Raw genomic sequence first — 15,003 nt, 5'->3', positions numbered from 1 at the left:
GCTTGTGCACGATTTGATGCAGTTCTAAATAAATACCTGTATCTTGTGAATTTAAATGTGGTCTCATAATAAATAAATATGTAAATGTCACTTATTATCAATCATTTTCACACTTAATTCCTTACTTACAATAATGATGGAGAAAACCGCTTTTACATGTGCCTTAGAAACGTTGATCTTTTTATTTGATTAATTATAGTCTCATTATCACTAGAGATGTAACAGGTAGTTCCTGTTCTCTGACATTTTCACATGCGTCTGACTGTTTGCTCCCTCGGAGTGTTGCAGCCTCTACATTACATACTGTACTGGATTACACTGGTTTGATTAATTTATAATCTTGTGTTCTCGCCGATAATAAAGTAATGAAAGCACCTACTGTACATGATGTGCTGATGTTGTGGGTTTATTACATTTTTATCAGTGACAAGTTTTATCCATAAAGACAATTATTCAGTTCTCAGATTTCTCTGTAATGCACAATTTGGGAGATTTTGAGAAAAATGTTATGATCTTCTGGTCTGACAGCCTCAGGTCTAAGGAACAGGCTACAGGGAGGATTGTTGAACTCTAGAACGGAACACCACCGGCACTAACTTGAATAACCTTGGCCACGTTTGTAAGTTAAAGCCACTCAGGGGGCAAAGGCCCTTTTGTCGGAAACTCAACCCCCGCTTCTCCCAGAGTTTTGTCTCCTGCCTTCAGGGAGGAGGTGAAGAAATCGGACCGATTCTTTTGTTCATTTCTCCTGTCAACTGTTCTGTTTTTCAACTAACTATATAACAGGCTTTTAAACTTTTAACTGAAAAACTGACTCTTACTGTTTTCATATTTCATTGTCATTTCAAAGTGATGGCTCCTAATGCATGTCTAAGTATTTTTATAATTTCCTCTCTTTTATTTTCTGAAATGTGCATTGACTTTATACTACTGTGGGTTATATAGTCCCCTGGGAGAGAATGTAGATCCATGTGCATCCATCCACAATCTCTCAGCTAACACTTCCAAACTGAAAAATAAAACGAACTACATCTATGTCACCTGGGAGACACACAGGTATGTTTCTATACCAACATTGTTTCCTATATAATGTAACGGCTGTAAAGACATTTATCTTGTCCACTGGATGAAATCAGAGTTGTCTCTTTGACAACCTACCGTGACCGACGGGGGTGTTTCAGGTAGCTCATGGAGTAGGGTTAGGGTTTGATAGGAAGGTCATAAAATTGATAAGAAGGTGATAGTCCAATCGGCTTGTGAGTTGTTGCAGATAAAGATATACAGTCATAAAACTTGAATTACAGATGTTGCTGGCAGAATAAGGGAAGAACAAATTTAGCAGAGGATAATTAATCAAATTTGTCCTGAAGTTACACGGATCTACAAGACCATTTGGATGTTACAGGTCTTAAGTCTGTGAATGGACAATAGGCTTAAGACCTGTAACATGTAGGAGCTGGGTCTAGACACTCTGCTGCTGTATGGGTTTTACTTTACTTTTACCTCAACTTAGTTCTTATGCTTAAAACCAACAGGTACTTTTAGCGGTGGTTTCCTGCATAATCAAATTTTTGCATAGCCATTTTGTTTTTTTTGGTTCGTATGAAGACCTGATGAGAGTCGTTGGGTTGTTTGCTCATGTTGCTGCACCACAATCTGATCAAAGCACATCCACACAGTTATGATGAAGAATGTTGCGTTGGTTCTTTCTTATCCATTCAATAAGATATCTGTTTATTCTGAACTTTCAGGAGCTTTCAGTTGCACTACTTGTAACTTACCTGGCAGTGACACGGCAGCAAAGATAACAGAAATATAAACTACAACAGTGTAGTCTTGTGTTGCTGCCTCAGACGACTGGATTAAACATTGAGGAAAGTGTTGGTTTAAATGAAGAAAACAAGTCCATCAAGAAATAACACTGGATGTTCAGACTCTAAAAAGACTTATCTCCCATTTTCAGTAGCAAAACAATAACTAGTCAATATCACCATTAAAGTAATGTACTGTACATTGAGTTGATTATATGTTCTGTTTATGTTATATATATGTTATATGGCTTGAATATTGATCTTTCAATCACACAATTTGACAAATACTCAAATCAAGTCTGTTTAGTATTTTTGGCTATATACATATATGTTTATATGATTTTATTAATACTATACTTTGGACATGAAGTAAAATGAGATGCAACTCTGTTAAATAGTCCCTAACTTATTATTGTCTGGCTGTTTGGCGTTGACCTGTATACGTAATTGGCAGCTGTGACCAAAAACAACACCAGGCTGATGCTCTGTTGCAGCACAAGGGCGCCTCCTTGTGGAACATAAGAGCAGAGCTGGATGTTGCCTGACTGTTCATAAGCACACAACAGTTTTTTAATAAAAGTTTGTAACAGCGACACCATGACAAGATGTTATCAGACTGCTGCTGGTGATAAAGAACATGAGACACGTTATCATGTTGTTGAAGGTTGAATGACACTAGAACAAATGATGTCAGGTCTGTTGTGCGACACCTGGGAAGTCGCGTAGTGTGAAGAATTTTTTAAAACTGGATTTGAAATCAGCCGTGAGACAAACAGATGAATTTAAAGCAATAATATCTCATTTATTTGTTTGATTATAGAATAAAAATACATTGTAACAAGGCTGGGACTCAATAAATACATTTAGACTAATTACGACTGCTACAATTTTGTATAACCAAAGAACTGGAAATAATACAAACACAAAAGATTATTGATTAGTCATTTATTATTTTACTTTTCATCCACATTAGAAACTTGATTGGGCAGAGCAGTAATATTCTACAGATGTAAGTGTTCAGTCTATTTCCACAGACAATGACAATGCAGTCTTTAGATCAACATGAGTCCCACCAAGCTCAGGACAGTGCAAACCATTGTGGAAATAGACCCACTGATGGTAGTGGATGAGTCTGGATCAGAAAAAGAAAGACATTACTCTACAAACAGATGCAGGGCATGTGAAAGAGAGAAAGAGAGCTCAAGTACCATGCAGTTTGTGGACCTCAGAGGTCTCCAGACCAGTGACAGAGTTTTGGGCGGTGCAGGTGTACTTCCCCAGGTGCCTCTCTTCCATCTCGTGGATGAAGTGCACAGGCCCGTATATCAGCATGTGTTTGAATCTCCAGTAGTAAGTCGCCCTTGGCAGCGAGTCAGCAGAGCACCTCAGAGTGACCCTCTCCTCCATCTCTGCTTCGATTGGCGTCTGATCGATTATCGGTCTGTCAGGTCCATCTGCATAGAGGAGGAAGGAGATCTTTAAGAAGGCTGAAAAAGGAGCTTGAGCAGCTGAATGTTGATAAAGTAAAGATGTAAGTACATACAGAAGACTTTGAGACTGCAAATGGCTGTTTCAAAACTGATATCATTGCTGACGTTACAGAGAAACCCTCCAGTATCCATCCGGTCCACTGGGCTGATGGACAACACTCTGTTGCCCTCGTGAAAACTGAATCTGCCTCCAGGAGCAACAGGTTTTCCATCTTTCGTCCACTCTCTGCTCACCAAGCCGTTGGCATCACAGGCTAGTTTCACAGAGGTTTTACCCTCTATTAAGTTCCCTGTGGGACAGGCCATGGTGGGTTTTGACACTTGGGCTGTGCACAAAGGAATACATGAAATGAAAAGACATTGAGACACCAAGCAATGTGACTTAATGTGTCCTTAGACTCAGACTTCTTCCAAACACATCGATAAAACACAAGCATTATTTCAACCTTTTTAAAGAGGTGTTGGATTCATGCATCTCACTTACTCAATACTTCCAGCTTGGCAGTTCCTTGAATCTGCTCTCCTCCATTTGGGATGATCATCAACTCGTATTCTCCGCTGTCTTTCTCTGTCAGATGTCTCAGCACCAGAGATCCAGTGGATTTATTCACTTCAACCCGGTTCTCGTAGCCTTGTCCCACAACGTCCGCAGTGGTGGAAGTGATCACATTGGTGGTGCCGTTGAAGCCCCAGGTCAGTGCCAGGAACGGCTCTGCGGTCGGTTTCACAGATGTTGTGAAGGTCACGCTCCCTCCTGTTATCCCGTGAAGGACGTCAACAGTGACGAAACCAGCTCCATGACAGAGACCTGCTGAGACATGCACGTATCAACCAACATGTCACAACTTTTAGTTCTATCGATGAGACATTTGATCAATATTCCCAAAGTCTTACCTGATGACAGAAGCACAAGTGTGGCTGACCAGAGTAGTGAGTATTTCATGGTGTATTCTCAGTTTGGTCCTCTTCTGATGTTGTGTGACCTTCTGGCTCCTGTGTTAGTGCGACAATGGAAAAACTGCCCGAAGATTATCTGTAATAAATGAAATGTGAGCAAGAAGTCCACAGGCCTGCCATGCTTAATTATTACCTACACTAACCTTTGGTTATTGTTGTCGCACTGACTTACGTAAGCTAATAAAACAACTAAATATCAGAAATTATGATAACGATCCTTCATCAGCTCATCGTGAGAGAGACTACAGCTCTCTGAGATGGACACTTAGTAGCCACAGACTTTCTTTGAGCTAAATGCTCATGTTGTATATAAACACACTCACAGAACTTTGTGTGTTTTCCATGGTTAAACCAGGATTAAAACATTGCAAGACCAAAAATATTTTAGAAATAAGGCAAAAGTGAAAAGGAATACAATATTCTCAATAAAAGCTTAACCTACGTGCAGTACTCTGCACACTTGTCTGTCTGTGACAGTGTTAACTTTAAGTTCAGGTTCTTTTAACACTTATTTTGACATTTCAAGTTAACTTGAGTAAATTGAGCCTGAAATGGGAGGAGAGAATGGAGGATGATTCACAGAAACTGACACTCAGCCTTTTTTTATGATTATTATAATAATATCAGTTTCAGATGTCAAGATTTACCAAACTACTTTTGTCACCTTACTACTAATTATTCTCAAGACTGCTTTGGAATACAATTGTATTTTGTATTGAAGAGGTGAGATTGTAGAAATTCAACCTCTTCTATAATATTTAAACTTATTCCAGTAGTTGATCTGGTTAAGTATCACTATTTTACTGTTTACTGGGTTAAAAATGAACTTACTATGATGAAGCTCAATATACAAAATATTATATGAAGTGTTAGGAGAAAGTGTGAGATGCAAGTTTTGTTTGGGTGTTTATTTGAATTAGTACATTCCTAAAACGTGTTGGTTAGAAGGACAGAAAATACATTTTAGATCATTTGTTTTAGAAATATTCATATAAATGTCGCTCTGATGTTTTGTTCTGGTGATCTGTGATGTTCAAGTTTCACCAGAAGAGGGAGACATGTTGCAGCCTCTCCACCACAGACTTGAATGTGTAGCTGCAGTTTCATTGGGTTGCTCTCATGGTGAAAAGGTTGTTGGAACAGTGTCAGTGTTGAGCTCTTCTCATCTGCACGTCTCAGGAAGAGAGAACAATGAACCTTTTGTTTTTACTTTGCGTTCTTTGTCTGACCTTTACAGGTAAGAAGCAAGACCTTTGACATATCAACTGTTTTGAGGTTGAGGAAAGGCGTGTTACCCTTTGTTTTATTTAACCAACATAATTGAATTATTATGACAACTGTTTGCAATGAAATCCAAAACAATCTGGAATATAAGACTCCAAGCAATGAAAATAGACGTTCAATAGTTAATGATACAAAGTCTCCTTTACGGTCCGTCCTTAATTTGTCTCCTCCAGGTTTGTGTGAAGGCGCTGGGGTGTTGGTGGACGATCTGCTGAATGCACCTGTAGGAGGGAAGGTGCTATTCACCACAAAGCTGACGCCACAAGAACCACATGTGACTGTCCAAATTGTGATCTGGAACTTTGGAACTCTTAACATAATAACCTTCACAGGTTCGAATATAACTACACCAGGGTATGAAGACAGGATCACCCTCTTCATATCTAGTGGATCCCTGGAGCTCAGGAAATTGTCTCTTGATGACAGTGGAGATTACAGCGTTAGCATAATATCATCTGGCGGTGAAAGTCAAACAGGAAGCACCACACTGAGGATATATGGTGAGCACATACTCAATTCCATTAATAAATGTGTGTGTTTTTCTCCGCAAACTTAACAATTATGCATTTTCATTGAAAACAGAATCTGTTCAGTCCCACATGTTATTATAAAGAAGCTTATTGAGGCTTTTATTGACCTCCTCCACAAACTGTTTAGATTATTGAGGCAGTTTTTAGTCTCACATGGTTTCATTTGACTTATCTACAGACACAACTGTGAGACCTGTAGAAATAACAACAATGAGTAAAGAGGCCTCGCTTCTGTTACTGAAACATCTACTTCCACCAACAGGACTGAAGTCTCTGAAAAAATTACTGAATTCAACATCTAATGTTTCATACAATGGTTGAAAAGGCAAATAAAAAATTGAAAAAGTGTTAAAACGTATAAAACTGTGGGAGTTAGTTCAACAATGGACCTTTGCTGTTAAGGGGCGTGTCAACAGGGCAAAGCAGACAATTGCCTGGCGTCCCAATCTATGGGGCCCCAGACAATGGCTGATGTTGGTCCACAGCAAAGACAATTTTTTGAGAACCCCTTAAATTCTATGATCTTAGAGGAGAATGCAACAAGACCCCATACCTGTTCTGGAAGTTTTCTGAAAGCTGGTGAAAGGAGGACTCAGGCAGCAGCTGATGTCTTATGCAGAAGATTTTAATGTAGACTTGATGCATCAAGGAATCCAGAAGGTGGAACAAGAAACAAACGCTAACAGATTAACATGAGCAATTATCGTCCCCAAGTCTGAAGATGTCTCCCACAGCATCCCAGTATATCTTCCTCTACTTGCATCACCCATCCCAACAGCACATCCATAAATGGCTAGAATTGCTGTCACTCTCTATGTTACATGCAGGTGTTTGCATCCTATTGGACAGTTAAGTCTAAAGTATGCATTCCTAGGAGAAGTTGGTGCTTCTCTGTCTGGCGTATTTGAAAATTCCTGTACAATAACGATGTCAAGGTTTGGTTGAAGATTAGAAAAAAACGAATGTGTGTCACAAATGGTGGTGGGGGGTTCGCTCTCAAACCTAACAAATCCACTCTTGTGTTTGTGTGGACAATTTGAACTTTTTTAAAATAATTTTGGTACTAAAAATACCGTATGAAGATTGAAATTAATTGGTTGGACCGGAGTCTTCACAAGTCAGAGTGTTGGAGGGACATACACCGCTCAGAGACGATAGCTTGAACTGACGACTGATGGAAGGGGGTCCGATGTATTGGTAGCCTGCTCTTGCGATCTTTTCAGGATTACAAACCTAAACTTTAAAGTGGATATCTTACACAATTTATTTGTTATGTTTTGTATTATTTTTACTTCATTTGATTGGTGCATTATAGCTTTCAGGCTCAGCAGGATTAAATCCAACCTCAAACATCAGCTATAACTTTCATGGTTCAGATGGAAATCATTCCTCCTCATTGTAGCGTTGGCATTTACATTTGTTTCCCCTTCATCTCCTCTGCTCACAGAGCCAATCTCCAATGTGATGATAACAACCAGCAGCCCAGACTTGGTAGAGTTCATCAGCTCCGTCCATCTGTCCTGCTCCTCCTCTGGATCCTCGCCCTCCTTCCACTGGCTGAACGGCAGCTCGGAGGTCACAGCCAGCGACAGAGTTCAGATCACTGATGGGGGCTCCAATCTCACCATCTTCAATGTGACCCGTTACGACCAGGGAACGTTCAGGTGTCGTGTGGTAAATCCTGTCAGTAACGGCACCAGTGATCCAGTGTTCCTCTCCGTCAGCTGTGAGTGAATAACCTGCACCTCACTACGAGTCAGGGTGTGGGCCCTACGCCTTTTCATTTTTCTTGCAACTAACGTTACATCTTGTTGATTTTCTTCTCTGCTGTTGTTCTACTTTCAGTTGGCCCAGAAAATACAAGTTTAAATCTGTCTTCATCTCAACGTTATTATGAGGAAGGCTCAAACGTCAGCCTGACTTGCTCAGCTGTCTCCAGACCTCCTGCTCACTTTCAGTGGATTGGAGACAAACTGTCTGTTTCTGGACCAGAGCTCACACTGCCAAACATTAAAATCTACAAATCTCTGTGTGTCTTTCAGATGGACCAGGAAGAGTCCAAATCACTGGTCCACGTGAGATAGATGTGAAACACACCTTAACATTAACCTGCTCTGCTGAGTCCACACCATCGGCTTCTTACACCTGGTTTCTGAACACGACAGAGATACTCAGCGATTCTGCCGTGTTCACTAAAGAAGTCACTGAGTTTTCTGACGGTGGATCCTACACCTGCACAGCAACGAATAATGTAACAGGGAGAAGGTCAACCGCAGTGCATGCATTGTCCGTGATAGGTAGCGAGATGTGAATATACAAATGACAACTGGCTCACATTATTATACCTAACTATATCAACTAATCTGAAGATAAAGCTAATCTTAGATAGTTTGACAGTTTTAAATCATGTTCGAATGATTTCTCTTTTTAATTTAGTCAAACAACCTCCAAGTTGTAACTCTGGTTGCATTGCTGGAATAACAATCGCTTGCTGTGTCGTCGTTGGACTTTGTGCTAGTGGATTGTATTTTGTTTGTCGAAGAAGGTAAGTGACCAACAGCTTTGTAATAAGTCCCCGATTGATGTATTTGTGTCTTATCCAAGTCATTACAAACAATGCTGGAAAGGTGTCAAGTTTAAAGTTTACTATTCACCAACAAAACATGTTTTTTTAAATTTAAATGATTAACTTAAGATACTTTATTTCTCTTAATTACTTTAATCAAGCACTAAAATTAGTGTTGCTAATATAAAGCTTCATTTTTGCACCTCAGATAATGCATGACTGTATATAATAATGACTCATTCTCCATCTAAACAGAAAACAGCCAATAAATCTGTCTCATGGAGACACCAGAACAGGTGAGTTAATAACACGTTTGTGTTATACTTGTGTATTTATGCATTATGATTTATCCCCTTTATATATTTCTTCTAATCACTGTTTCTCCCCCCGGTTCTACAGGAGGTGGAATCCAGAACAGCGTGGCATCATCAAGTAATCAGGTAAAAATCATGGGTGGGTTCGTGGGTTCACTTTCACTCAAGAAGCTTAGAAGTGTCAGTTCACCTTTAAAATATCAAACCGTCATTGAATATCTCAATATTCCAATAAACATGAAGTAAAGGGGAAAACATAGAGTTATATAATTAAAGTAGCTGACTTTAACCCAATGGGATTCAGTCCATCTTATGTCTATGTCTTGTTTTGGAGGCATAAAATGGCAAAAGCTACAATTCTGCATCTCACAAAATCCTTAATTAATTATTACTATATTAACTGTAATCATAGTAATAAACAATGTGCATTTCAATTAATGCAATTCTAAAATTAGACTGCAATGAGCTTTCATATATTAGTGGGCAAAGTATGGGTGACACGGTGGTGCAGCCTTTAGGGTTAGGGGATATTGTTGTTTGTGCTTTTGCTTGGGTTTCCTCCAGGTTCCCCGGCTTCCTCTCGCTTTGGTTAATTGGAGAGTCTACATTGTCAGTAGGTGTGAGTGTGAATGGTTGTTTGTGTCTGTATACTGTCCCTGCGACACGCTCTCACCCTATGTCAGCTGACAAACTAACTTACACCAGGGAAGCGGATATTCACAGTTGCCTAACATATATTTTTATTCGCTCACTTTATCATCTTTTGCAGGATGTGACCTACGAAAACATTGATTTCTTACAGAAACAAGATGGTAAGCCGGTGCAGCTGGAGTAAGAGTAAGAGTAAGAGTAATATGCTGAAGTCAAAGTGAACAACAGGCTTCCTGCAGCATCCTCCACTGATGCCCATGTGGAGCAAATGAAGGAAGCCGCTCCCAGTGGATACAGTGGAAGAGGCCAGAGCCAGATAAAGTGTCACCATACCAACACACACTTCCCTGTCCTTTGTTTGTTTGCATAGTTTGTAACAGTTTTCCAATAGTTTTGTTTATTGCTTCATCTGCGCTCTGTCAATGCAAATGTTAGTTAAAATTGGTGTCCTCGATTTTTGCATCGTGTTGACACTAATATGACCTATCTTTGACATGTACACAGAGATCCCAGTTTGCAGCTTGGTTATGAATTAATTATTAACATCTTAAAAATGCTTTGTGTGCTTGTCTGAAAAACAGCAAACCAAGCATATAAATACAGTTTATAATAAAAAATTTACAATAGTAGCATACGGAATAAGCAACAACGAGGGAATTCTCCAACGTTTAACTTGTAAAGAAAAACAAGAGTTTATAGTAAACATTGTAATAATCTCCAAAAGGTTGTTTTAGTCTGACTATTTTCTCCTCCTAACAGACTGGATGTATAAATTGCTTAAGGTTGACCACTGACCTTAATGATTCACTGGTTACTGATTCACCTCCATACTGAATAGGGTCTTTCATGAAGTCAGCTTCTATCTAGAAAATAAAATGTTTGCAGCCTGACTCACGTAAACTGATTTGTTTTTAAAGCTCCTGTCGTCTATGACACATCGATCCCTCTCCGAGCAAACAGGCGAGGGAGGCCGAGGCTTTTGCAGCTGCCTGGTGTGATACAACAATAGAATCTGTCCTTTTTTGAGTTACACACCAGAGTTCAACATCTGGGCTTTATTCAATTCAGCCAACACAAAGTATGTGGAGCAAATCTGCTGTTTTTGTTGTAAACTAAAAATGTATGGCGCTGATACAGATATAAGAAAAAAAAGGACAGCGGCTGTATAGCGGCAGAACTGCATCAATGCCTCGGCCTAGTCTTTTTGTTTTCTGTCACTGATCTGTACATGTTGTTTGATGACCAGAGGGAGGCGCTGTCATCTCAGATACAACAGAGGGGAATAAAATGAATGATCTGTATGAGATACTTTTGTGTGTAATCCAGACAAAAGCCATCAGAGTTATGAAATTTAAAGCAACACTATGTCGCTTTTTTTCCACTTTTCGCAGCTTCAGAATGAGTTTGATGGTTCAGTCACATGGAATATGCAGAATGTTTCATCTTTCATTCCCACTCCTCACCTTGAACGTCTGTTCTTGCGCTAGGTAACTTTGGTGAGCGGGTACCATCTCCTGTGAGAGGTGTGGAACTGACTGATAGGCACAGATTTGAAATCAGGTCAAAATCAGGTCCAAAAATAGTAATTCCAAACTATAAAGCTGTAGAAAGGACTTAGTAAGTAATTAAAAACTAAAGTTTATTTTCCAATATTCAGCCAGGAAACCATGATAATACGTTTGTTTGTTGCAGCGTGGCTAGGACCAACAGAATGAAAACCTACGTGCAACTGCAGATGGCGCTGTTACTCAGTGAAAGTTCTTGAAGTATGATGACATGGCTTTTAAAGAGGGAGATTGCCATCTGGTTGGTGGCTCCAGCTCTGCAAAAACCTTAAAAGGATGAGTAGTGTAGATAATGATTGAATAGATTAAAATTAGTAAATGACACCTACACCTATTACACTCTGCCAATCAGTTATCCTTGAACACTTAAGTTCCAGTTGCTATTGTCTGCTTCAGAACTGTGATTATCTTTCTACTGTTGCAGCACTGTTGCAGCACAAGGGCGCATCCTGGTGGAGCGTAAGAGCAGAGCTGGATGTTGCCTGAGAGTGTTTATAAGCACACAACAGTTTTTTAATAAAAGTTTGTAACAGACTGTTACTAACAGTGACATCATGACAAGATGGTATCAGGCTACTGCTGGTGTTAAAGAACATGAGACAAGTATCATGTTGCTGAAGGTTGAATGACACTAAAACAAATGATGTCAGGTCTGCTGTGCGACACCTGGGAAGTCACGTAGTGTGAAGATTTATTTATTCAAACTGGATTTGAAATCAGCCGTGAGACAAACAGATGAATTTAAAGCAATAAAAAACAATTGTGTTATTGCGTTTTTATTATAATAATAATATGCCCTAACCCATTGAGAGGCAGGAAGTCACTGTTTCCACTTCCTTCAATTGGTCCAAAAACACCCGACTAATTGCAAAACACGTTACATTTTAAATGTGTCAACTGTTTGAGAAACCGGTGGTTTTAAAGAAGCACTTTATCATGTCTCCACATCGATAGCCAGTCGTCCGGCCTCTTCCTCTGAACACAATGTCTCAAGACAAGAACACCTCTACAGAACTACTTCAAATTTGTCAGAAACCTTCACTCAGATTCAAGGAAGAACAAATTAGAATCAAAGTTATGATCAAGGTCACTGTCACCTCACAAAACCATTCTTTTTAGTCTTGTGAGAAAATGAGATGAAACTCTGTTAAATAGTCCCTAACTTATTATTGTCTGCTGTCTGGCGTTGACCTGTATACGTAGTTGGCAACTGTGACCAAAAACAACTCGATGAATCTGGTGACTTTGAACCAAACAGGAAAGTTGTCAGCTGGAATCTCAACAAAGGTCGTTGGTGGCTCCAGCTCCGCAAAAACCTTAAAAGAATGAGTAGTGTAGATAATGGCTGAATATGGTAAATGACACTTACTCATATTATACTCTGCCAATCAGTTGTCCTTAAACACTAGTTCCAGTTGCTATTGTCTTCTGAACTGTGATATCCTTCTACTTTTGACTGATGCTCTGTTGCAGTACAAGGGCGCCTCCTGGTGGAACGTAAGAGCAGAGCTGGGTGTTGCCTGATAGTGTTTATAAGCACAAAACAGTTTTTTAATAAAAGTTTGTAACAGTGATTTCATGACCAGATGGTATCAGGCGGCTGCTGGTGATAAAGAACATGAGACACGTTATCATGTTGTTGAAGGTTGAATGACACTAGAACAAATTATGTCAGGTCTGTTGTGCGACATCTGGGAAGTCGCGTAGTGTGAAGAGACAAACAAATGAATTTATAGCAATAATATATAATTTATTTGTTTGATTATAGAATAAAAAGACATTGTAACAAGGCTGGGACTCTATAAATACAATTAAACTAATAACGACTGCCACAGTTTTGTATAACCAAAGAATTGGAAATAATACAAAAAAAAAAGATTATTGATTAGTCATTTATTATTTTAAATTTCATCTACATTAGAAACTCGATGGGGCAGAGCAGTAATATTCTACAGATGTAACTGTTCAGTCTATTTCCACAGACACAATGCAGTGTTTAGAGATCAACATGAGTCCCACCAAGCTCAGGACAGTGCAAACCATTGTGGAAATAGACCCACTGATGGTAGTGGATGAGTGTGGATCAGAAAAAGAAAGACATTACTCTACAAACAGATGCACGGCATGCGAAAGCGAGAAAGAGAGCTCAAGTACCATGCAGTTTGTGGACCTCAGAGGTCTCCAGACCAGTGACAGAGTTTTGGGCGGTGCAGGTATACTTCCCCAGGTGTCTCTCTTCCATCTCGTGGATGAAGTGCACAGGCCCGTATATCAGCATGTGTTTGAATCTCCAGTAGTAAGTCGCCCTTGGCAGCGAGTCAGCAGAGCACCTCAGAGTGACCCTCTCCTCCATCTCTGCTTCGATTGGCGTCTGATCGATTATCGGTCTGTCAGGTCCATCTGCACAGAGGAGGAAGGAGATCTTTAAGAAGGCTGAAAAAAGGAGCTTGAGCAGCTGAATGTTATTAAAATTAAAATTTAAGTGCGTACAGAAGACTTTGAGACTGCAAATGGCTGTTTCAAAACTGATATCATTGCTGACATTACAGAGAAATCCTCCAGTATCCATCCGGTCCACTGGGCTGATGGACAACACTCTGTTGCCCTCGTGAAAACTGAATCTGCCTCCAGGAGCAACAGGTTTTCCATCTTTCGTCCACTCTCTGCTCACCAAGCCGTTGGCATCACAGGCTAGTTTCACAGAGGTTTTACCCTCTATTAAGTTCCCTGTGGGACAGGCCATGGTGGGTATCGACACTTGGGCTGTGCACAAAGGAAAAAATGAAAGTAAAAAAGACAATGAGACACCATATACCAAACAAGGTGACCCAATTTGTCCTTAGACCCAGACTTCTCATTCCAAACACATTGATAAAACACAAGCATTATTTCAGCCTTTTTAAAGAGGTGATGGATTTGTGCATCTCACTTACTCAATACTTCCAGCTTGGCAGTTCCTTGAATCTGCTCTCCTCCATTTGGGATGATCATCAACTCGTATTCTCCGCTGTCTTTCTCTGTCAGATGTCTCAGCACCAGAGATCCAGTGGATTTATCTACTTCAACCCGGTTCTCGTAGCCTTGTCCCACGACTTCCGCAGTGGTGGAAGTGATCACATTGGTGGTGCCGTTGAAGCCCCAGGTCAGTGCCAGGAACGTCTCAGCGCTCGGTTTGACAGATGTTGTGAAGGTCACGCTCCCTCCTGTTATCCCGTGAAGGACGTCAACAGTGACGAAACCGGCTCCATGGCAGAGACCTGCTGAGACATGCATGTATCAACCAACTTGTCACAACTTTTAATTCTATCATTGTCTATCATAAATTCAGCGGGAAATGGGAGGAGAGAATGGAAGAATATTCGCATCAATTGACGAGGTTTAATTATAGAAATTAAACCTCTTCTATTATATCTAAACTTATTCCAGCAGTTGATCTGATCATGTAACACTATTTCTTGTTTACTGGGAATGATTAAAAAGGAACTTACTATGATGAAGCTGAATATACAAAATATTTTAGGACCTGTTAGGAGAAAATGTGATATGCAAGTTTTGTTTGCGTGTTTATTTGAATTATTACATTTCTAAAACGTTTTCGTTAGAAGGACAGAAAATACTTTTCAGATAATGTATTTTTAAAGTTATTCATATAATTGTCGCTCCTATGTTTTGACCTGGTGAACTTTGATGTTCAAGTTTCACCAGAAGAGGGAGATATGTTGCAGCCTCTCCACCACAGACTTGAATGTGTTGCTGCAGTTTCATTGGGTTGCTCTCATGGTGCAAAGGTTGTTGGAACAGTGTCAGTGTTGAGCTCTTCTCATCTGCACGTCTC

General features: G+C 39.9%; 3 protein-coding genes across 4 annotated transcripts; 1 reads left to right on the top strand and 2 right to left on the bottom strand.

Annotated features, from left to right (window-relative positions):
* Nucleotides 1-2,867: 2,867 nt before the first annotated feature.
* Nucleotides 2,868-4,244, bottom strand: LOC133013948 (carcinoembryonic antigen-related cell adhesion molecule 20-like). The gene is made up of 3 exons (XM_061081033.1): nt 4,196-4,244; nt 3,786-4,109; nt 2,868-3,265 (listed from the first exon to the last, which is right to left on the bottom strand). The coding sequence occupies exons 1-3, from the start codon at nt 4,242-4,244 to the stop codon at nt 3,012-3,014; spliced, it is 627 nt and encodes a 208-aa protein (XP_060937016.1). The 3' UTR covers nt 2,868-3,011.
* A 1,103-nt stretch (nt 4,245-5,347) lies between these two features.
* LOC133013542 (carcinoembryonic antigen-related cell adhesion molecule 5-like) lies at nt 5,348-10,493 on the top strand. Of its 2 annotated transcripts, none has more exons than XM_061080514.1 (8): nt 5,348-5,495; nt 5,716-6,042; nt 7,520-7,798; nt 8,115-8,369; nt 8,509-8,617; nt 8,894-8,934; nt 9,038-9,078; nt 9,722-10,493. In XM_061080514.1, the coding sequence occupies exons 1-8, from the start codon at nt 5,450-5,452 to the stop codon at nt 9,785-9,787; spliced, it is 1,164 nt and encodes a 387-aa protein (XP_060936497.1). In that variant the 5' UTR covers nt 5,348-5,449; the 3' UTR covers nt 9,788-10,493. The 2 variants fall into 2 exon arrangements, with proteins under 2 accessions (XP_060936497.1, XP_060936498.1); XM_061080515.1 differs by having other exon boundaries at nt 5,350-5,495; nt 9,755-10,493.
* A 2,821-nt stretch (nt 10,494-13,314) lies between these two features.
* Nucleotides 13,315-14,441, bottom strand: LOC133013947 (carcinoembryonic antigen-related cell adhesion molecule 20-like). The gene is made up of 2 exons (XM_061081031.1): nt 14,102-14,441; nt 13,315-13,568 (listed from the first exon to the last, which is right to left on the bottom strand). Exons 1-2 carry the CDS (start codon nt 14,439-14,441, stop codon nt 13,315-13,317), a joined length of 594 nt encoding a protein of 197 aa, XP_060937014.1.
* Nucleotides 14,442-15,003: the final 562 nt, after the last annotated feature.

The sequence above is a fragment of the Limanda limanda genome, chromosome 11 (genome assembly GCF_963576545.1).
Source record: "Limanda limanda chromosome 11, fLimLim1.1, whole genome shotgun sequence".
Taxonomy (NCBI): domain Eukaryota; kingdom Metazoa; phylum Chordata; class Actinopteri; order Pleuronectiformes; family Pleuronectidae; genus Limanda; species Limanda limanda.
The sequence above is the reverse complement of the archived record's forward strand: the minus strand, read 5'-3'. Positions and strand labels throughout refer to the sequence as shown.

Bases quoted from the DNA above. Each gene is read 5' to 3' on its own strand.
- LOC133013948 (XM_061081033.1), bottom strand. From the start codon at position 4,244: ATGAAATACTCACTACTCTGGTCAGCCACACTTGTGCTTCTGTCATCA. The intron at 4,110-4,195 runs GTAAGACTTTGG...ATGTCTCAGCAG, and splicing joins ACTTGTGCTTCTGTCATCAG to GTCTCTGTCATGGAGCTGGT. The intron at 3,266-3,785 runs GTAAGTGAGATG...TCCTCTATGCAG, and splicing joins TGCCAAGCTGGAAGTATTGA to ATGGACCTGACAGACCGATA.
- LOC133013542 (XM_061080514.1), top strand. From the start codon at position 5,450: ATGAACCTTTTGTTTTTACTTTGCGTTCTTTGTCTGACCTTTACAG. The intron at 7,799-8,114 runs GTGAGTGAATAA...TGTGTCTTTCAG, and splicing joins AGTGTTCCTCTCCGTCAGCT to ATGGACCAGGAAGAGTCCAA. The intron at 8,618-8,893 runs GTAAGTGACCAA...CCATCTAAACAG, and splicing joins TATTTTGTTTGTCGAAGAAG to AAAACAGCCAATAAATCTGT.
- LOC133013947 (XM_061081031.1), bottom strand. From the start codon at position 14,441: ATGCATGTCTCAGCAGGTCTCTGCCATGGAGCCGGTTTCGTCACTGTT. The intron at 13,569-14,101 runs GTAAGTGAGATG...TCCTCTGTGCAG, and splicing joins TGCCAAGCTGGAAGTATTGA to ATGGACCTGACAGACCGATA.